Source organism: Juglans regia, chromosome 14, assembly GCF_001411555.2.
Source record: "Juglans regia cultivar Chandler chromosome 14, Walnut 2.0, whole genome shotgun sequence".
Classification (NCBI taxonomy): Eukaryota; Viridiplantae; Streptophyta; class Magnoliopsida; order Fagales; family Juglandaceae; genus Juglans; species Juglans regia.
Window position 1 is genome coordinate 8,198 of NC_049914.1, and position 21,743 is coordinate 29,940.

General features: G+C 35.5%; 3 protein-coding genes across 3 annotated transcripts; 1 reads left to right on the forward strand and 2 right to left on the reverse strand.

The window, feature by feature from the left end:
* Nucleotides 1–2,611: 2,611 nt before the first annotated feature.
* On the forward strand, nt 2,612–8,375 carry LOC108987899. The gene is made up of 9 exons (XM_018960959.2): nt 2,612–3,186; nt 3,680–3,780; nt 3,908–4,271; nt 5,495–6,358; nt 6,550–6,607; nt 6,831–6,892; nt 6,966–7,072; nt 7,185–7,272; nt 7,602–8,375. Exons 1-9 carry the CDS (start codon nt 3,055–3,057, stop codon nt 7,914–7,916), a joined length of 2,091 nt encoding a protein of 696 aa, XP_018816504.1. The 5' UTR covers nt 2,612–3,054; the 3' UTR covers nt 7,917–8,375.
* Nucleotides 8,376–10,073: 1,698 nt separating this feature from the next.
* LOC108987905 lies at nt 10,074–11,346 on the reverse strand. The gene has a single exon (XM_018960971.2). It carries the CDS (start codon nt 11,258–11,260, stop codon nt 10,256–10,258), a length of 1,005 nt encoding a protein of 334 aa, XP_018816516.1. The 5' UTR covers nt 11,261–11,346; the 3' UTR covers nt 10,074–10,255.
* Nucleotides 11,347–13,678: 2,332 nt separating this feature from the next.
* On the reverse strand, nt 13,679–20,223 carry LOC108987190 (ABC transporter B family member 19-like). The gene is made up of 10 exons (XM_018960069.2): nt 19,936–20,223; nt 19,715–19,769; nt 18,838–19,013; nt 18,543–18,743; nt 18,164–18,423; nt 17,765–18,078; nt 17,379–17,602; nt 15,879–16,222; nt 15,360–15,796; nt 13,679–15,217 (listed from the first exon to the last, which is right to left on the reverse strand). The coding sequence occupies exons 1-10, from the start codon at nt 20,221–20,223 to the stop codon at nt 13,680–13,682; spliced, it is 3,837 nt and encodes a 1,278-aa protein (XP_018815614.1). The 3' UTR covers nt 13,679.
* Between the last annotated feature and the right edge of the window lie 1,520 nt (nt 20,224–21,743).

Below are 21,743 nucleotides of genomic sequence, written 5' to 3' on the forward strand. Positions count from 1 at the left end.
ATTGATGTAATATTACTTGTATTTTTTTAAAAACAAAGAACAATTACTTGTAACATTAAACTGATGTAACATTACTTGTGTTTTTTGATTCCTTGCTATTATGCATTTGTCTTCTAAACTGATGTTGGCTGAATATAGTAAGTGTTAACCAGTGAAAATTTATGATGTTGGCTCAAGTGAAGACCAATTTTCTTCAGCCAACATCAGTTTTCTTCAGCCTTTCACTAGCATATATGGATTAGTTATCGACAACAAAAAGCCATCAATATCACTACAAATCTAATTCAAATCTATGCTGAAAAGTAAAACAATCCATCAAAAATCATCGGCTATAATTGATATATAAAATCTATGTTGGAAGAAAAGACAATTTATATAAGCTAAAAAAAGACATTTTATTATTTTGTTTTCATGGAGAGGAAGGTGGTTATCTGAAGTTTTAGTGTTATTGTAATACTAGATTTGTGACCTGAATTGTTAGAACTGAAAAAGCTCCTATCTTACAAACCTATCTGGCAATTTTTGCAACAGAAGTATTTTGTTTGGTGGCCAGGAAAATGTAAAATTATGTTTACCACATATGACATAAATATACAAACATCCACACTAGTGGGTAAAGAAAATATTTGGCTCAAGTGAAGACCAATTTTCTTCAGCCAACATCAGTGTTTTTCAACCTTTCACAAGCATATATGGATTGGTTATTGAGAACAAAAGAGTGAAACGAATTAGGTCTGTGAGGGGAAAGGGTGAAACGGATGGGAAGGGAGGGGGGAAGAAATTGAAAGAGGAAACGAAAGAGTTAGGGTACGTTTGAGTGTTGAAAAGTGTTGAGAAGTGTTGAGAATGTTTGTGAATAGTTATGAGTAGAGATTGGAGTGAGTTTGTGGGTCCCATTGAGAGTATTTTGAGTTGTTTGGATGTGTGAAATATGTTGAGTTGTTGACTTTTGAGTAGGTAGTTGAAAAATGTGTGGGTTCCATAAATATTATAGTGATTTGATTTTTAATAATAAATATTAGAATGATTTTATTATATTGATTTTTTAATATTAATAAATATTGTAGTGATTTTATTTTACTTTTATATATAATAATGATAAATATTATAATGATTTTATTTTTAATTTATATATAATAATGATAAATATTATAATGATTTTATTTTTAATTTATATATAATAGTGATAAATATTATAATGATTTTATTTATATATATATAACAGTGATAAATATTATAGTAATGTTATTTTTTATTTATATATTATAGTGATTCTATTTTTAATTTATATATAATTGTGATAAATATTATAGTATTTTATTTTTATTTATATATTTATAGTGATTTTATTTTTATTTATATATTATAGTGATTTTATTTTTTATTTATATATTATTTTTTATTTATATATAATAGTGATTTTATTTTTATATAGTGATATATTTATATATTAATGATTTTATTTTTTATTTATATTTAATAGTGATAAATATTATAGTGATTTTATTTGTTATTTATATATTATAGTGATTTTATTTTTTATTTATATATTATAATGATTTTATTTTTTATTTATATTTAATAGTGATAAATATTATAGTAATTTTATTTTTTATTTATTATATATTATAGTGATTTTATTTTTTATTTATATATTATAGCGATTTTATTTTTTATTTATATATTATAGTGAATTTATTTTTTATTTATATATAATAGTGATAAATATTTTTTATTTATATATTATAGTTATTTTTTTTATTTATATATTATAGTGATTTTATTTTTTATTTATATATTTTAGTGATTTTATTTTTTATTTATATATTTTAGTGATTTTATTTTTTATTTATATATAATAGTGATTTTATTTTTTATTTATATATTATAGTTATTTTATTATAGTGATTTTATTTTTTATTTATATATTATAGTGATTTTATATTTATTTATATATTATAATGATTTTATTTTTTATTTATATTTAATAGTGATAAATATTATAGTGATTTTATTTTTTATTTATATATTATAGTGATTTTATTTTTTATTTATATATTATAGTGATTTTATTTTTTATTTATATATAATAGTGATAAATATTTTTTATTTATATATTATAGTGATTTTATTTTATTTATATTTAATAGTGATAAATATTATAGTGATTTTATTTTTTATTTATATGTAATAGTGATAAGTATTATAGAATGTTTGTGAATAGTTATGAGTAGAGATTGAAGCTTCAATCGGGTTTGTGGGTCCCATTGAAAGTATTTTAAGTTGTTTGACATGTGAAGTATTTTTAAAAATACGAAAATACTTGAAAAGTGTTGAGGAACTTTTGGTACCCAAACATAGCCTTAGAGGTATTGGGGAAGAAATCAAATAGGAAGGGGGAACGAGAAATAATCGAAACGACGCCATTTTCGTTTTACCACGTGGGCGCCGGTGCCACGGCGGGGACGCAAAGCGGTTGTCTATAAAATTTTTGAAACCAATTACTTATCCGATTAATTGCTCAGGAAATATATATATATATATATATATAAAAATATATATATATAAATATATATTATATATCATATATATAGATTACAACATTGTGAAAATCGCACAGCATTCATTGCAACTCTTCGCCGATTTCCAGAAGAGTTCAGTGCTTGGCAGAAAACTCAATGACCTTAATTAGGTCCTTTGCCCACAATCCAAAACCTTCAATATGGGAATTTATTATTCCCTCGTTTTCCCGATGAAATCTTCGGAATCATCTGTCACCGCTTTCATCGAATTGCTTTATAATGTTTAGTCATCTGCCTCTAAGAAAAACCCTATTGGAAAACTTTCCCGTTGTTTTCCACCAGAGGAATCTCTTTCAACGGTTCCCCATATTTGAACACAGATTCACTCTTATGAACCATTGTGCTTTTTGCTCAGTTTCAGAGGGTATTAGTCCGTTGCGGAGATTCATAAGCCAGAATTAGGGTTTATTCATTTGGGATATAATCTTAGAGGCAGTCCAGGGTTTTGTTAAATTAACAAAAGGGATTAGAGATGGGAAGCGTGGATCCGATCGATGATCTGACGTTTAATGTTAGTTTTACCAGCGATGGAGTGGCGAAGCTGAGGGAGGTAGTGAAGGAGAAGCTGATGGAGTTTACAGATTTCAGCGACGACCATCTCGTGGTAAGAACATTCTTAATTTCTTGGCCTTCTGGTCTATCTGTACGCTGAGAGAATTTGTTTGTGAGATGGCTATCTCTACGTGTATTAGGTTTTGGGTTGGTTCTGTTGTCTCTGCACGTTGTTATATTTGGTTGATTCATTAGGATGCTGTTGATGCGACGGACTGGTTTAAGTAAACTGTGATCGACTTTTCCTTTCTATCTACACTCGAATGCTGGGAAAGAGTCATAGCTATGAAAAGTTTGCACGTAGTATATCGATAACTGATTTTTAGAGATATAAACTCCTCGAGTAATTTAAGTAGAACCGGTGAATGGTTGTATATCTATTTTTTCACATATGAACTTAATTGAGGCTATAAAATGTTGCATAAATTTAACTATTTTGTCTTCTATTATGAACGAACGTTTCTTTATTTTCAACTATGAACTTAATCCGATCTTCCAATTTGTTTTTGATAGGTTTAATCTGATCTTCCAATTTCTATTGGCAGGAATACGTGATTGTCTTGGTGAAGAATGGCAAGCGCAAGGAAGAAGCAAGGAATGAGTTGCGTGTGTTTTTGGATGATGACACTGATTCTTTTACATCTTGGTAATTTGACCTATTTTATTTGCAAAGTTGAGGCCAAAGTATTTTTTTTCCTTCAACAACTTAGCTCTCTCTCATCCTTACAGTGGTAAGGCTATATATTTTTGTTTTATGCATTTTCTTGTAACAGGCTGTGGGATCATCTAGCTTCAAATTTAGATCTGTATGTACAACCTCGGGAGTCTCCTATGGATGAGGCTCCCAAAACAAAACCCACGTTAGGTGACCAAGGTGGAAAAAACAATTCTCACCATTTGAATTCTGAATCAGATAGAGAAAATTCTACCAAGTTATCTAGGAGTCGACACAATAGAGAATGGAAAGGACTACTGAGGGATGCAGTTGAACCCCCTCCTCTTCGGAGCTCTGATATTGAAAAGTCTCATATAGTGGAAAAATCTTATTTCAAATTCAGTCGTCCAAAGAGGTCCCCTTCTCCCCAACCTTCAATTCAGAGGAAAAGGAGCCGGCCTGATGAGCATGAGAATAGGAAGGTTTGCATTTCTATATTTTTTCACTGAATGCGAAATGAATGTTGGTTTCCTTTTAGTAGAGTAAAATCAATTCACTCTGCATGCATGTACAAACTGAAGTTAAGGGGAGTATTGTTGGATTCATTTGTATTACAAACCTCGCAGTAATCTTGAGGCGCTGTTTGTTGGAGCTGTATCAACCTACACTTTGTGCACAAGTGCCACAAACAGTGTTGTGGTGATGAACATTCCTATATAGGAGTGAGCGTTTGGATCTGTAACCTCTTTTTTCCTGGTGCTGCTGTTAATGTACATATTTAATCTTTTCCCTGATGGTGTTATGCTTTATCATATCACGTCTAATTCTATTGTCAATCTAGGTATAAGCTTGGTTTTAAATTCTTATAAAATTTTATTTTGTTTTTGAAATACTGCTGTTGAATCATTTTAGTTTCCTAATGGGAATAATGCTACCATGAAAAGTTTCTTCGTAAGCTTGAAAGTCTTGAGAGTGATTTTACACCATTTGATGTGTAGTGTATGGTCCAGATGATTTTGTTTAATTCGCCTGCACTCTGTATTCTTTTTGACAAGTACTTGCTCTGTTAATTTTTATCGAATTGATGTTGAAGGTGGTGTATGATGCGTCACGATAGGACCCATGATATCTTACACTTAGAAAAGAAAACCTTGGTAATTTTTAAAATGAACCTTTGTGACAAAAAAATGCTTAAAATCGCTTACATTTATGTATTATCCTCGTTCAAGCATGCTTTCTTGCAGATATGTTTTTACTTTTGTTTATTTGTAAGCTATTCACATTGATAGTGGTTTTTGAGTATGGTAGGAAGTACCATATGAGCCAAAGATAATACTCACTTGCATGTATTACACAATGGTAGTTTGATGTATGAAAGTAAAGGTTTACTTATAAAAAAAAAAAAAAAATGAAAGTAAAGGTTTTTATATGTTTTAATTTTGCTGGTCTCCATATGTCACTATCAAGTGCTATTTCATATAGGATTGCTGATTCATGGCAAGCTCTTAAGTTTTCCATTGTTCATTCTGTTTTACCCCCCTTAAGAATTTTATGAAGTTATACTTTTCAGAAAAGAAAAGGACAAAAAAAATCTTTTGTGAGACAAATGATGTTGCAGATCACTGATATTTTCTTTGATTTTCTTTCATATGTGCTATGTTCATTGCTTTCCAACTTCCTGATCTGTTAAAGAACGTTTTGGCAGAGGGAGGCAGTTTCTCAAGCAAGTATTGATGCCCCTAGGCGTCTACTTCAATTTGCAGTTCGAGATGCAGTGGCAACTTCAATGCCATCTAATTCACAGGAATCCAAATTGAAGCGCCTTCATTCTGTGGTTTCAACGTCCACTGCTCACGCATCATTGGCTGGTCATCATCAGCGGATTAAATCTGTTGCCAGAGTGCCGAATCCCATGGCTACCATGATTAGAGCTGTTGCCGAAGCTGCAGAAGACGTTATAAAAGTCAAACCATCTGGAAGTGTGTTTGATCGACTTGGTCGTGGTATGGATGTACCAGAGATCTGTGGCCAAGATGCAGAATTTAGAGAAGTTGGTGTTGAGGATGGAGAGTATGGAGATATCAACCAAAGTCAGGGGCAAACACGCTTGAGGTATCATCAGAGAGGCAACTACAGTGGACAGTGTGATGGAAATATGACTATGTTGGAAAGCGAATCTGGTTTGGCTTCTGATTCTACATCTGACAACGAAGGGTACGATGGTGTCAATGTCGTGGGCCATGAAATTTTGGACGTTTCTCAAAGTGCCACATCTGGTGGAAACAGGGGTGAGGAGTCGCTGTTGGTGCAGTATAGTGTAGCAAAAAATGCCAATGATATCATTCGACGAAACAAGGATCAGGGTCAACCTGTGGCGGCACCAAACACTTCTCGTAGTAAAATAGTGAACATTTCTGTGAATGTAAATACTTGGAAGCCACCTCATTATCAGGAGAATAGAGAGATTGTGGAACAAAAATCCCTTCAGGAGAGTGACTTGGGATCCGGCAAGACTGGTATGCGACTTATGAAAGAGAATGGCAATCCTGTCGCAGTTGCCATTGGAAATGTAAGGTGTTAATTTGCAAAAAATAAAGTAATTATGCCTACATTTGCATGCATGCATGCATATACAATACATATATTTGAAGTCACATGTGTATGAATGTGTGTGGATGTATTGCTTGTGTCAAGTTTTTCCTAAGAAAATTTTTTGTTCTTGATTGTTAGCATTGAATTCTCCTGGTTGATGATAAACAGGAAAAACCTGCTGCAGATGCTCAGAAAGAGTCCAAGAAGGAACTGTCCTCTGCTCCTGGTGATTTGTGAACTCTCATAAGCTTTTTTGTGCTTTTTTCTTCTTGCTAATGTGAAATATATGAAAGTAAAAAACTATATTATTTTTTCATTTATTTGCCTTTTTGGTTGTATATCAAGGTTGTTAACCTTTTTGCTTGTGAATTCCTTGATTCCTCTCTCCTGTCTGATGTGATCAAATGAGATATGCGTAACTAACTTCTTTTGTGTGTTGTATGCTGCAGGTTTATATGCTGCTAACCATCCTTTAGAGGATGCAGATTCTCAAACCATCTTCGTCAGCAATGTAGTAACTCATATTTGTGTCCTTCTGGGTACAGAAGCATATCTCTGTTCCTGACATTTGTTGTTCCTAACAGGTTCATTTTGCTGCCACCAAGGACAGCCTTTCACGGCATTTCAATAAATTTGGGGAAGTGTTAAAAGTGATTATAGTTACAGATGCAGCAACAGGGCAACCAAAAGGGTAATATATTTCTGATGCTTTGTTTTCTCATTAATATGTCTGAATCTTTCCTTATAATTGGTAAATTTGTTTGTCATTATTAGCATTTTACTAAGCAACCTTATTTGATCAGGTCAGCATATGTAGAGTTCATGCGAAAAGAGGCAGTGGACAATGCTTTATCTCTGGATGGAACCTCGTTCATGTCAAGGATTCTCAAGGTATCACTTTTTTTTCCTCTCTCTCTCTCTCTCTTCCTGAAGAAACAAAATTCACTATCATTTCACTACTCACTCAAGGTGCGAGTAAAGCCATAGTACAATTCTATTGAGAAAAACTACAAAAGAAACACCCTTTCTGTACACGCCACTATTATTTACATCTCCAGGTATCCCTTGCAGAGGCTGGATCTCAATTATCCAAGATGTTTTCTTTAGTTGCAGCAGCTGGATCTCAATTAAAGTGTTGGATAATGATGTGAAATTCATGATATTCTTCTAGTTGCTTTTAGATGTGGTTACTGTATACACCTCTCTCCGATTGTTTGCAGGTTGTGAGGAGTACTGCTCATCAAGAAGCTGCCCCTATCACGATGTGGCCTCGGGTTGCCCGGGGCTCTCCATTTGCTGCCGCTAGGTTTGCCAGGGTTCCTTTTCCAAGAGGCATACCTGGTGCATTTAGGGCTCGTCTTCCAATTAAATCTGGAGCCAGGAGCTTGCAATGGAAGCGGGATGCTCATGCCACTCCAGCTGAAAGTGGGGCTCCAGTCTCTGGGAATGCTGTTCTGTCAAATGCTCCTCGTAGTCTAACCTATGTCAGAACAGAACCTAAGCCAGATGGGAATCCCAGTACACAACATAGTTGATGAATATGATCCTTTTGCAGGACTCTGAAGTGCACGTAGTCAAGGCCGGCTAAAAGCCAGCAAATTCTCATATTGTTGGAATATGATTCCACTGTAGATGGACATTTGCTGGGTAGTGTCTGAAGAAGAAGAATAATTTTTGCGGGTTAATTTCATTTTTTTTTGGCTGGAGAAGAAAAGGGGTGGAGTTATGGTGGATCTTAGATGAGATGAAGTTACAGAGGTCTTTCTTTTCTGTTCATAGCATTATAGTATGGTTGAAAGGAATATCTTTGCTTGTTTTACTTTTTCTAATATGATTTTATGTAGAAAAAAGAGGGGAAAGATGGGGGGAAAAAGAAGTGGATGAGTAGGTTCGTTTTGTACATCATGCCACAACGTGGTAATTGCCTTTATCGTGAGTTAATGAAATATTTCTCCTTGTGCATGTACTCATTTTGGCTAAACACCTTGTACGTATGTGGTGGTGTTTGATATCATTTTTAGAGATGATAAGTCAGTTGATAGAACTATGCACAATAAGAAAGTGCGATGTGTCTTTCTCAAACAAATTGGTCTAACACGGTGCATTCATGAATCTTTAATCATTGCTATGCCGCAAAATACCAAATTTTGTCTTCCTGTTTTGTCTATTGACTAGGGAAACAGGAAAATCAAAACTGAGAAATTGTTAAAAAGCTCGTAAGATTGCTGGTATAAGCTCTCTTCAATTGATAATTGCAAAAATGTGTCGGCTTTCCAGCTCTTTTTGTTGAAATGGTCAGTGATTCGAGAATGCGACCAGTATGACATGAACATGGCAGTACTGCGTAAGTTTTTACCCATTTAATTTTTATTAGATTACGAGTAGAATTTAAGTCAATTTCTAATTATACATATGATCACAAAAAACTCATTTCTACTAATCCTGTTAATCCACCCTTGGGACCAAAATGTCGGTGGCTTTAGCATTTTTTTAATAAGTAATTCTACATACAACTATGAAATGCGTAAACGCCGCGTAATCGCTTTAAAAAAAGTAGAATCTACTACTAAAAAATTTATTTTTTTCATGTAGATCTTATGTTTTATTCACTTTTATCAAAACGATTACACAGCAGTTACACAATTCACGTTTGCAAATATATTTTCTCTTTTCTAATAATAAAAGATGACAACGTTAATCTAAATTAGATAATCCCACACGGACAAAAGTTATAGTTCATAACAGTATAAGGTGCTTCTAATCTTACCGAACTCACGAAGGCCTGGCATGCTTACTTGGGACTAATGGTGGGAAGTCGAAACGCAACCAATCATTATTACTACTTTAGTGCTTAGGTGGACCAAGGGTGATAATGAAAGAGACCACTTCCAACGCGAGAGGACGAAGTACACGAGATTTAGAGAGAACTAAAGCGCGCCACCGTGGCAGTTTAGAAGTCCAGTAGGGCAATCGAAGTTTTGCTTCAAGATGTTTAGCAGTTTCATATCTGAGATATAGTTAATAGGAAATCATGTTTCAATTCCAAAACTTCCTTATATCCTATTGTTGCATACCTTCATTTTATTAACATGACAAGGCTTTATTTGTAAGAGACTTTAATTTTAACTCTCTCAGTCATGTCAATAAAATGGAAGGTGTTTTGCATCCAACTTCCGAATAGAATTTTCAATGTATAAACCCCCCCTTTATAGCAAGCTTCTTAGATAACCCAACTAAGTGACTAAATACACGCTTTTTTAGGAAGTGGAATAGAATTTTCAATGTATAAACCCCCCCTTTATAGCAAGCTTCTTAGATAACCCAACTAAGTGACTAAATACACGCTAGAAAAACCCAGTATATCCATTTTTCCTTTTTCTTCTTATCAGAACAAGCAAACTAGCACCTATCTTTCTAGTAGTTAAATCTACTTATCAAAAAAAAAAAAAATCTTTCTAGTAGTTAAATCTGACGAGACTGAGAGAAAACCAAATGAAATGGACGATACATGGTACAGTACTTAGCGGTCGTTTCCATGTCAACGACCTGAAATAAAATTGATTTCAAGAATGTCTGAACACACTCTTCCACCAATATTGATTGAGTAATCACTTCCGATAAAATAGGCGATGCCTCAAATGGCTTGGCTGCCAAAACTTGGTCCTTTTAAAAACAAATTTGCAAGTTAAACATGCACCAAATAACTCAAGTTTAGCACGTGAGTTTTATACAACTAGATAGAGATAACAATTTTGATTTGGCAATCATATATAAAGTCAACGGTGGACTCATTATTGATTTGAAAACCCAAAACTCATATATGGGTAAACCCAAGGCAAATCCTCATCAATGAATCCTTTAGAACAAAGCTAAGTCATCTTGACAGCAGAGTGACCAAAAATCCAATTGACAAGCCGGCAACACACATGTAAGAAACCCCACGAAGTCGAACAAATAAAATATTCAAATTCTTAGCAATCTGGAGAGTCAGGGTCAAAATCTGCAACCTACCTTGCTCTTCCATCTTCTTAAAGAAGTACATCGGCTTCAATGACTGCCGCAACATGAACGCCAACGAGAATGGAAAGCCAAATGCCAAAGCGCTCTGCATTGAAATCTCGGCAATAGGGGACTTGGTAATATAAGAAATCCAAGCTCCAAGGCCAAGCTGAACCAAACCCAGAAGAGCCACTGCTTTACTCAAACCATAGATAGTCTTCATCATCCCTTCTAGAACTTCTCTTGTTTCATTCGCTAAAGCCGAGAGGTCGCGATCTACGGTTGGTCCCTCGATTTCTTGATGCTTGAAATCAGGGTTCTGACTAGGGTATTGACTAGCGTTTTGGGGTTTCTCCGATTCAGAGGATGAATCGGAGGTTGAATAAAACCTGGATTTTCCTCTATTAAACCAGTGAAGGTCAAAACTTTGGAACTTGGTACCAAATGGTTTTGGACCAAAAATAGATAGGTGCTTGAACTCTGGGGCTTTCCCGGGGTTTAGGGGTAAAATGTTCGCGGAATTTTCATTTGTTAACCAATAACGGTGAGGGTTTTGAGAACTGTTATTCGAGCTTGAGTATGATCTAATGGAACCAGGATGGAAACTTTGTGCTTTTTCGTTTGGTGGGTCCTGAAATTCAGTAATGGTGTTGGAGTTTGAGGAATTTGCAGGGGTGGAGTTTAAGAGATTGAAATTTGGGCTCGAGTGTGTTTTGGGTGCAAATTGTGAGGGAATGGAGCTGAAGTATTGAGGGGTAAGGAATGAGAACTGTTTAGGGTTAGGGTTTCGAAGATTGGGGGAGATGATGAGGGACAAGGCGGATGATGAGAATACATGATAGGGTTTTGGAAGCTTAGAGCTGAGCCAGCGTGAGATCATGGCGGCGATTGTGAGTGAGAGTTCGTTGAATAAGCAGGAAAACTCATTTATACAAGAAAAATTTTACTCACATCCTCACGCCAAATTTTACTCGGCATCCTTACGCCTGCTCGTTTCATTTAAAACTCCCCTCATCCCATTTTAATTTATCTCGTATTATTATTATAATTTTTTTAAATTTCTACATAAAATATAATAAATAATTTAATTTTTTTCAAATTTTAAAATAATTTTTTTAAATTTCTACATAAAATATAATAAATAATTCAACTTTTATTCTACTATTCATAAATAATTTCAATCCATCTCAACTCTTTTATGAATTCAAACCATTCCTATACATAATTTTATTTTTATTTTTTATCTTATTAAATATGTGATATATAAATAATAAATAGAATAAATCAATTAATTTAAAAATAATAAAAAAATATAATGTGTAAAAATAATAAATAACAAAATTCTTTATACTAATTCCAAAATAGAGAAGTCTCCTATAAGTTTATGTAAAAAAAAAAAAAAAGTAGACATCCCTTTAAAAGAAGTGTAAAAAAACTATTTTTTGGTGGGATCCTTCTTTCCTTTTTTTTTTTTTTTTCAAAAAAGATTTATATAGAACTTTTCCATCATTTTAAACTTGCACTTAAAATTACTCATGACAAAAATAATTATAAATTATGATTTTCTTTTTTATTTTTCAAAATCTCATAAAACATCTTAACTCAATCAATTTTACTACTATTCATAACACATTTTATTACTATTTATATATTATCTCATCACTATCCAAACGAGGCCTTAGTGAATAATAATAAAAGGGTAATGCAACTATGCCACCCAAGTTTGACCCTTTGGTGTGCTCCATACTGCAAATTGTATTTTTTTTTTGCTTTTTATTTTAAATATTTTTTAAACATGTTTAAACATTTTTAAAAAATAAAAAAGTCAATACACTAATAGTGAATTCATTAACTATTAAGTAAAAACAATATTAAAAAATAAAATAAAATAAAATACATAAATAATCAAATGGAGGGGGCAAACTCAAAGACATAGTATCATTTTCCTATCTAGAAAGAGTGGGGCATGGATTTCGATGTGTAAGAGAATGATCCACGACTTCCCGACAACGAAGGATATGAGCTGATCATCCCACTTATTATAAAAAAAATGATAAACACACGTAACTTTTTACAACATTTTATACAACAATATTTTAAAAGGAATGTAATTTTTATAAGCTAACTTGTAAAAGTAACATCATTTTACCAAAATATTTTTATTTTACAATATATGTTGTGAAATATGTTGTATATGTATCATTATTTTTTGAATTAGCCTCATTCGGTTGCTGGCCACATTTTTACCATGTTGTGTATGCCATTTTGAGGAATTCTTTCCATATAAAGCTTGTCTTTTTAGGCTATAATATTCGTTTCTTTTTTACTAAAACAAGACATTATATTTTTGTGAAGTGTATGCTTGCTCTTTTTAAACAAAGAGCATATGGACGTGTGCGTGAATCATGACCCCAAGTCAAGATTATGCATTATCTTAGTAGAGTTTTTCTGTTTACTCAGGAGTATATAAGAACTAAGTGATATCCAATGGATTATCGCTGGGCGAACAACAAGCCAGAGGTAGATGGTAACCCTCTCAGGTCGATGCTGTTGCCTTCCTTTTGGCGAAGGCTAGAGAATGATATGGTCAAGTATGGGATGCAAAGCCAAGCGTTGCTTGTAATGAAGTGACACATGTGATCGTTATTCGTAGTGTGACGAATGGAGCCAACATGTGTGAATGACCATTTTTAGAGAGGATCGTGACGCAGACGTTAATAAAGGTAAGTGTTTTTATGCTGCTGTGGGGACTGGGGTTCTCGGGTTAGCAATCATATGTTAAGGTTTTGACCATGGGATGCTCGGTAAGATATTGTGCGAGATTACTTCTATTTTTCATTACTTAGACGACTACCTTAAAATAATATATTTTATTAAAGTTGCTCAGGAATTCGTATGTATGCCTTATTTCTCGATTTCTCTGTATCTGTACTTGCGCACTATTCATTGACATTTACATGCAATGTAAACTTTTGTCATAGAGACTAACATATTGAGATTTTCTCATTATGGCAGTACCATTACGATTTCTATCTTTGAAACTGTAAACTTCGTTGAATATGTCGGAGAGGAAGGTGATCATGAGCAATGCGTTCACCTTACATCATGCTTCTCTTACTTGGTACCATTATCTATTTCATCATGTTATTGACCTCATCATGTTCCTTATTTATTTTCATGATGAACAATTTTACCAAAAAGCTTTTGCTTAAACATCGAAAGAAATATTACAGTTGTATGGTATTGTAAGTTTCTTCAGTATGAATACACTGACCAACTTTTCACATAAGGGGAGTTCACTAATTCTTTGCCAAACTCTGTAGCTGGAATAATCTTGAATAAATTCCTTCAGATGATGCTATTAGGGTTGCGTGAGTACCCATCTCCACAATTTCACCTTTATCCATGACGACTATGGTATCTGAGTTCAATACTGTGGAAAGCCTATGTGCAACTGTAATCCTAGTAGTGCTTGATCGTAAGCCACCATTGTTGCTTAGATTTAGAGATTCCAAAGCGTTCACTACAGTTCTTTCAGACTCAGCATCTAGGGCACTTGTCGCTTCATCTAGGAGCAAAATTACAGGTCTCTTTAGAAGCGTTCTTGCAATTGCTATTCTTTGCTTTTGTCCACCTGAAAGTTGGCAGCCCCTTTCCCCAACAATTGTATCATATCCGTCAGGCAAATTACTTATAAATTCATGTATATTTGCTTCCATCGATACCTCCACAAGTTCTGATTCAGAAGCTTCATTGGTCCCATAGCATATATTGTCTCTAATTGTGGAATTAAAAAGAAGTGGCTCTTGTTGAACTACACCTATTTGTGTCCTTAGCCTTCTCAGATTGTACTGTTTTATGTCTTTCTCGTCAATGAGTATCATTCCTTCCTTTGGATCATAAAATCTTAGCAAAAGGGCCAAAATAGAAGACTTTCCAGCTCCACTTGGCCCAACAAGAGCCACCTTTGACCCAGCTTCAATTTGTAAACTAAAGTTGTTGAGAATAGTCACTTCTGGCCTTAACGGGTAGTTAAATATGACATTTTGGAATTCAATTTTCCCCTTGATCCTTCCAAGCTGTGAATTTTCAGGTCTATCTAGTTCAAATTCAGTTTCTCGGTTAAGGGTTTGGGATGTAGGAGCTAGTTCCGGTGTATCTGGTTCAATTTCAGTTTTTCGATCAAGGGTTTGGAATGGAGGAGTTAGTATATTGATGGCAGAGATGACTATGGGGATCAGTGTCCACAACTCTGTGATTGAAGGTACCGTGAGAGAGAAAATCTGGTATGATCTTATGGCATCTTTAAAGGAGGCTTGCCTTCTATCAACCAAAATTGTCGTGTACCACAATGCAACAGCATGTGCGATGTTCCATAAGCAAAGGGAGAAGCCTTGAATGATTCCGTATCTTATACTTTCTCTCCTGCTCTTCCTCTTTAAAATTCCCATAGATGCTTCAGCTTTCTTCATTATTTGCTCCTCATGGCAAAAGGATGCTATCGTTCTTATGTTTGTTGTAGATTCAGAAGCTAGGGTGACAAGTTCATTATATGCAACAGCTGAATCTCCTGAAAATCCTTTAGCTGACTTGGCTTGAATCAGTCCACCAATGAAGTGGCAGGGCATCACAGCCCAAGCCACTAAACCCATTCTCCAGCTTACAACCATGCTGACGACTGTTGCAATCAATATGGAGGAGATGCATTGTACGATAACAGACATGCGATCAGCAATTATGGTTTTGACCATGGAGGTATCATTAATGATCCGCGAAGTAAGTAAACCAATACTGTTCTCAGGTTTCTCAAACCAAGCTATTTCATTGCGTAGAATGCCTGAATAATTTCATCATATGTATGTCAATTTTCCCTGTAATGGGAGCTCATTCTTGATGAAATTATCTGCTTAAAGCTAATGGAGTTAATTTACCAAAATGAACCTAAAGTAATGATCTAAATTATGAGGGGAATAGTGTACCTGAATATAGCGCTTGGGTGAGGTTTCTTTTGGCCTTTTCTCCAACCATGCCAAAGAAATAATGTTGCAAGGTGTGACTAAACAATGAAAGAAATCCCACCAAAGAAAAGAAAATCGAATACCATCCAACTTCCCTCTCTGCATCTTTCTCGTAGTATGCTACTCCAATTGCTATGATACAAAATCCGAAAACAGGCTTTGAGATGCCAGAGAAAGCTGCAGCGAAGGAGCCAATAACAATCTTTGCAAGCTCTATTTTCTTCAAGCCAAACCAGATTCTGAAGAACAGACTTGTACTTGTTCTTCCTCTCTGGTCCTCTTGCTCTAGAGAGTCGCCAAGATATTTGCTGGGCACACTATGTTCCTTCTTTTGTTCAATGTATTGAGATGAAATCTGATGCTGGATATTTGCAGCTTCTTCAATGGTGTTGCTGACACTGTAATTAAATCAGCATCATGAGCAGGGAGAGTTTTTATATAAACTTGTGTAAGCAAAGGGCCATTTGAGTTTGAACTAACCTTGAGTCGTGAACTGGGTTGAGGTTCTGCGTATTATATAAGTTGTTATAAAATTTATTAGTATCTAGCAAGTCGTGGTGTGTTCCTTTATCTGTAACTTGTCCATTCTCCACAACTGCAATGATATCTGCATTAATTATAGTGGACATTCTGTGTGCGATCAAGATGACTGTCCTCCCCTGCATGGCTTTCTCAAGGGCATCTTGAACTAGCATTTCTGACTCTGAATCAAGTGCACTTGTGGCTTCATCAAGAAAAATAATCGGAGGATCTTTTAGAATGGCTCTTGCTATTGCAATTCTCTGTTTCTGTCCTCCTGATAACTGGACTCCCCTTTGTCCTACCTGGAATCCATTTTAGCAAACATGTTTATGATAGAATTTTTTTCGTGGAAAAGAAATGCACGAAAGATTATAGTTTGCAAATTACTGTAGAATATACTTCTCATTGATGATTAGAGAATCAATCAAGTGTAATATATTGTAATAATACCTCTAATCTATATTTGCTTCTGTTTTCATAGATTTACAGACTTACCTATTTGATGTTGAAGAGAAGCTGAATTGACCAGCATTCTTCAATGCTATGGCTTTGGCTGTATCCATTGGTTTATTTATTTTGGTCTCGTAGCTCAATAAACCTTACGTGCTATGCATATCTCATTAAAACTAGAGAAATTGAACTAGATTCATCAACACTGACAACACAAAGCTTCCTTTATCCTTTGTTTCTGTCATCTTTCCTTTTTAGCTTTCTTTATCCTTTGTTTTTCCTTTTATTTTCATTCTTTTTGTTTGATCATTTCCCTTTGTGTAAATATTTAAAAACAAATGTTACATGGTTATATTCAAACATTTATCATAAAGATTAGTAACTATAACATTCACATTCACTAATGTTCTTTGTTGTAACTTGGTGAAGAGGACAAAAACAAAAACAGACTAAGAGAACATACATTTTATGAAATTCCTTATTTTTCTTCTTGTCTTGTCTTGTCTTGGCTAGCCCTGCAACTTCATTTCTTTTTGAAATGGTTTACGCTTATTTTTAAATGGAGCCGATCCTTTTTCCTCTTCAAATTTACTTGGAACAAAGTTCCATGTGATTTGCAAAGAGCACAGGTATGCGGAATGCAGATTACACAGGGATATGATATGGCAGAGTTAGGATCGGGAAGCTAGTACATTGAATGCTTAGTTAGAGACTAGAATGTCAAATATAACGATGGCTTGATTTTTCCTTCCGAAAACAAAAAGTTTTCAAGCATTTATTTTGAATTTTAACAAATATATATCCTGTCTTTCATCTAGCCTTGTTTAGGTTATCATCTTATAATTTTTGCTTTTTGATTGCATTTCCATCCTTTTGTTTTGAACTTCTTTTCTGTCAATATTAGCCTCGATAAGGCATTCGACTTCTTTCTTTTAAGATGCGAGTGGTGGTTTACACCGATGCCTGAAAAAAATAGTGAGTTGACTGAACAAGGGTTTGACACCTGACCTCTGTTAGGTACTTATTTGGAAGTTGCGATATAAAAGAGTGCGCATTTGCCATCGTCGCTGCATTTTGAATCTGTTGATCATCCGCATGAATGTTTCCCACTTTCATATTATCCTTGATGGTGCCAGCAAAAAGTGATGGTTCTTGGGAAACTACTCCAACGTTTCTCCGGAGGAACTTCAAATCGAGATCCTTTATGTTGTGCTTATCAATGAATATCTCCCCTGGACAGATTGCACACGCGAGATGAACTTAAAGATAATTATACGGGAGATCTTGAGGTAGCAAACTTGTGAAAAGATAGTCGTAAGTGTATCCATATATTTGAATTGACTGTTAGGAACCTTATTGGCGCGAGGAAAAGAAGGAGCAGGAAGTCCACAAACCTTTTGAAGGATCATAGAATCTTGAAACTAGAGAGATGATTGTACTCTTTCCGCACCCACTGCTACCCACTAAAGCAACTGTTTTTCCTGCTGGAATCGACAATGAAAAACCTTGAAGGATCAATTTCTCCCAACGAGAAGGGTACGCAAAGTATACGTCAGATATGTCAATGTTGCCATCAACCCTTTCAAGCATCTTCCCTTGTGAATTGAAACTTATGATTGGCTTTCTGTGAATCACTTGGAAAACTTCATTTCCCGCAGCCTTTGCCTGATTGAAGATTTGCAAATCTGGAGCAGCATATGTCATTGATCTGCAATTTAAAAGAAGACTGTTTAATACTGTGTTAGAATTTTCTCTGCTTCATATGAATATTTATATGAATATCACTTCATTACATAGCCCCGAAGAGAATGCTCATCACTGCAGCTATAATATCCCCTCCCTTTGCCCTATTGGCAGTAACTAAAATGGCTCCAACCCATATGATAAGAGCCCAAGAACAGAAGCTAACAGTTTGAAACATTCCTGTTCCAACGCCCTTTATCAATGCTTCTCCTTTGCTCAATAAAAACTGTTTCTCCATGCACTCTGAGAATGACTTGATTGAACATCTCTCTCCAACAAATGCGTATACTGTTTTAATCTGAGATATTGTCTGTGAAAGTGAAATCAGAGGGTAGAAAAATAAGTTAGAAATTTTTCTGCATGAATTAGAGTACAGGCTGATCAAAGCGGAGATGCCGGAAATTAATCATGCTTTCTCAGACTGCTTACTTGTTCTACAATAAACGTGGCTTCTGACTGGCAAAGTACTCTGGCAGCTGCAATCTTGTTCATTTTCGTTGTATATGTGGCTCCGATGGCAAGAATTAATGGAACAACCAAGAAGGTAAGCAATGCCACTTCCCAACAGCATATAGTAGCAATGAGGATTCCAGAAAAGAACGTTGCAAAGCTTGACAGAAAATGACCCAACTGTGAGCAAGAAACTTTATTAGTAGTACTCTTGTGAGGAATGGTACGTACTTAGCTAAGTTACAGGAAAATTTGAACATAAATCAATTGCAACCTTCTCGCCGATAGCATCTTGTATGACACTCATGTGGATGCCAATTCCATTAATGATTTTTCCACTTGTTAAATCCGTATCAAAAGCCCCAATCTCTTGGTTTAGGACTGATCTTAGGAACGCTAATCTTATGCGTGCTAGCTGCCTTTCGCTTGCATACATCCAGCATCCAACCTCTACAAATCGAGAAAGTGAGGATGCATGAAGAGAGAGAGAGCTGAAATGATATTGGGGAGTAGAGAGGGGGGATGTTGAGAAAACCCGCTTCTTCACTGTGATCAATGATCATATATTTATCTATTATTTGCTTTTGTCGACACATGCAATAATAGATGGATGATTTTGTTGTTAACTGCATGGTTGTTAACAATTTTTTAAGACAAGCCCTTCTAAATTAGCATATAAATGAAGTACTCCTCGGGAATCTAAAATAATTCTCATATAAAATATTGTCTCTCCCTGAATTCATTTTTAACCTTGAAAACAAAAGGACTGATGTGCACGACTTTGATCATGTTATTGATCCAAGTTTTAATGTTAAACAATGTTTTGAAATGCCCTACATTCCTTCCTACAGGTTTGCTGCCTATTTTATGTCGTGGAAACAATTTTGTTTCCGTGGTTATACGTAGTCTATTAATTAATTGGACTAGTATTGTCTTTTCATGCTGTAGATCTTAATATTTTTTTAAAGGATCTAATGTAATGTGTTTGATCTTGGACACTGTTGTCACTATCCTGCTCGAATTCTTCTTTTTCCTCCAGAAGTGAGAACTATATAATCAAAAATATGCAACCAAGAATGTTCCATATTTGGGGCAAGGAAAAAAAGGGAAATGTTAGCGAATGGTATTCAACTAATTAGGAGCATAGCTACCAAGTATTCCAGCTGGAAATGTGGCGAAGGCCATGTACCACACAAATGGAACGACCTGAACAAACAGGAACAAACTCATTAGAAATTCGTGTGGCTCTGATAATTAGGCATTTGCATACAGCCCAACTGATGCACGTGTATACTAGCTTATAGTTTTTTTTAAGAAAGTTCAACTTCTTACCGCGAGGAATTAGAGTCAGAACAAAGTGTACTAGTAGTACCTTTTTGAGGCCTTCAACCATGGCATTTATGTCGACTTCATGGTCCCCATTAATGCTGTCTCCAAACGCATTGAGTGCTCTGCCGAGCAGCAGATATCCAATAGGTTGAGCCATGCCGTGGACGATGGAACCCAAGGTCCCTAGGGCCATCAGAGTCCAATCCAAAGCATCCGCATAGCTCAAGAGCTTAAGAAATGGCAAAGCTTTTGGGATGGTCTCCTCCTTGTCATCGAGTTCTCTCCTCTTCTCTTCTTGCATTTGCTTATGTTCTTGGGTTGGGGAAGCCATACGTACAACTTCACATCCAAATGTGTTGGTGTCAATCCACTCGGCCACTTTCTTGGGATATATTTAGATCAACTCGTTGAAAACTATGAGCAAAGGGAATGTAAAAAGAATATGCCTTTGCAAATGGCAAAAATATTATTTTAGTAGGGGAAGCGGCTTTTCCCTCTTGGTTGCATATGCTTATTTTTCTTTTGATGCCTATGAGCCTGCTTGCGTACGTAAAACCATGCAGAAGGAAACACTAATTGGGCATTGATTTTAATCACCGGCCCTTCAATACAAAAGGAATAAAACTAGCAAAGGTCGATACTAAGTGATTGCAAGTCAAAAAAGGACGAAACCAATAAGTTTCCTTGGCAAAATTGGCAAGTTTCAACTAATTGCAAGCTATATGATCTACCGGTTGGTAGTGGTGGTAACAACTATAGACCCTTCCTCATTTTTCAATTAGGAAAAAAAATTATATTCATTGTCCTTTTGTCATTTTATGATAATTGTGAGGGGAGTTATCCCTTGCCAGGAGAATGGCCTGGGCCTGAGTCTAAGAATAAAGCTTGGGTTGGACTGAGTCAGCCAAGGAGGCCAAAGAAGAGGAATGACTAGACATAATACACTAACAAAAGGGTGGCAGGAAGAGCAGTCAAACACCTTTAGTAGCTGACAAGCAGGGACATCCCCTGACCATGAATCTCGACACCCAGACATGTCAGAGAGGTGGGTATGCCTGATTGAGGCCACGCCGCATTAATGGGATGGAGGAGTTCACACTAGGAAGGGGAGCGACGCCACATTTAATGAGTCTCAGGGCTCGGCACACCACAACATGAATCCTGAGTGTCAGAGGCAACCCTCACCAGGTTTGCCTAATTTGTGGCACGACAGGTGAGGGGCAGGGACACCTAATCCTGTACGGAACAACACATCTATTACCCTACCATGATGTCGTGTTTTGCGGCTTGGACAAATCCACGCAGTAGGGGCTCAGCTTGGTTCCTACTAAGAAGGAGAACGGTGGCCTCGGGGGTCATGGTAACTGGAGGTGTAATCGGTCTTGTTTGGTCAGGTTTACATGTTTGATGTGGTGATTGTTTACATGTTTGATGTGTTGAACATGTCCTAAATATTATTGTGACTGAAGGTTTAAAAGATTGTCTTGATTCGGTTGCAAGAGTTAGAAGTGTAGTGAGGTTTGTGATATCATCACTAGCTAGATCTGATAAATTCAAGGTTTTAGTGAGGGCTGTGAGGATTGAATACAAGAAGGGGTTTGTCTTGATATTTTCGTAGGGTTTAGGGTTTAGGGTTTAGGGTTTAGGGTTTAGGGTTTTAGGGTTTAGGGTTTAGGGTTTAGGGTTTAGGGTTTAGGGTTTAGGGTTTAGGGTTTAGGGTTTTAGGGTTTAGGGTTTAGGGTTTTAGGTTTTAGGGTTTAGGGTTTAGGGTTTAGGGTTTAGGGTTTAGGGTTTAGGGTTTAGGGTTTAGGGTTTAGGGTTTAGGGTTTTGGGGTTTTAGGGTTTTAGGGT

Bases quoted from the DNA above. Each gene is read 5' to 3' on its own strand.
- LOC108987899 (XM_018960959.2), top strand. From the start codon at position 3,055: ATGGGAAGCGTGGATCCGATCGATGATCTGACGTTTAATGTTAGTTTT. The intron at 4,272-5,494 runs GTTTGCATTTCT...ACGTTTTGGCAG, and splicing joins ATGAGCATGAGAATAGGAAG to AGGGAGGCAGTTTCTCAAGC. The intron at 7,273-7,601 runs GTATCACTTTTT...GATTGTTTGCAG, and splicing joins TCATGTCAAGGATTCTCAAG to GTTGTGAGGAGTACTGCTCA.
- LOC108987905 (XM_018960971.2), bottom strand. From the start codon at position 11,260: ATGATCTCACGCTGGCTCAGCTCTAAGCTTCCAAAACCCTATCATGTA.
- LOC108987190 (XM_018960069.2), bottom strand. From the start codon at position 20,223: ATGGCTTCCCCAACCCAAGAACATAAGCAAATGCAAGAAGAGAAGAGG. The intron at 18,744-18,837 runs GTTGCAATTGAT...TCTTGCTCACAG, and splicing joins AAGATGCTATCGGCGAGAAG to TTGGGTCATTTTCTGTCAAG. The intron at 17,603-17,764 runs GTTTGTGGACTT...CAATCTGTCCAG, and splicing joins ATTCTATGATCCTTCAAAAG to GGGAGATATTCATTGATAAG.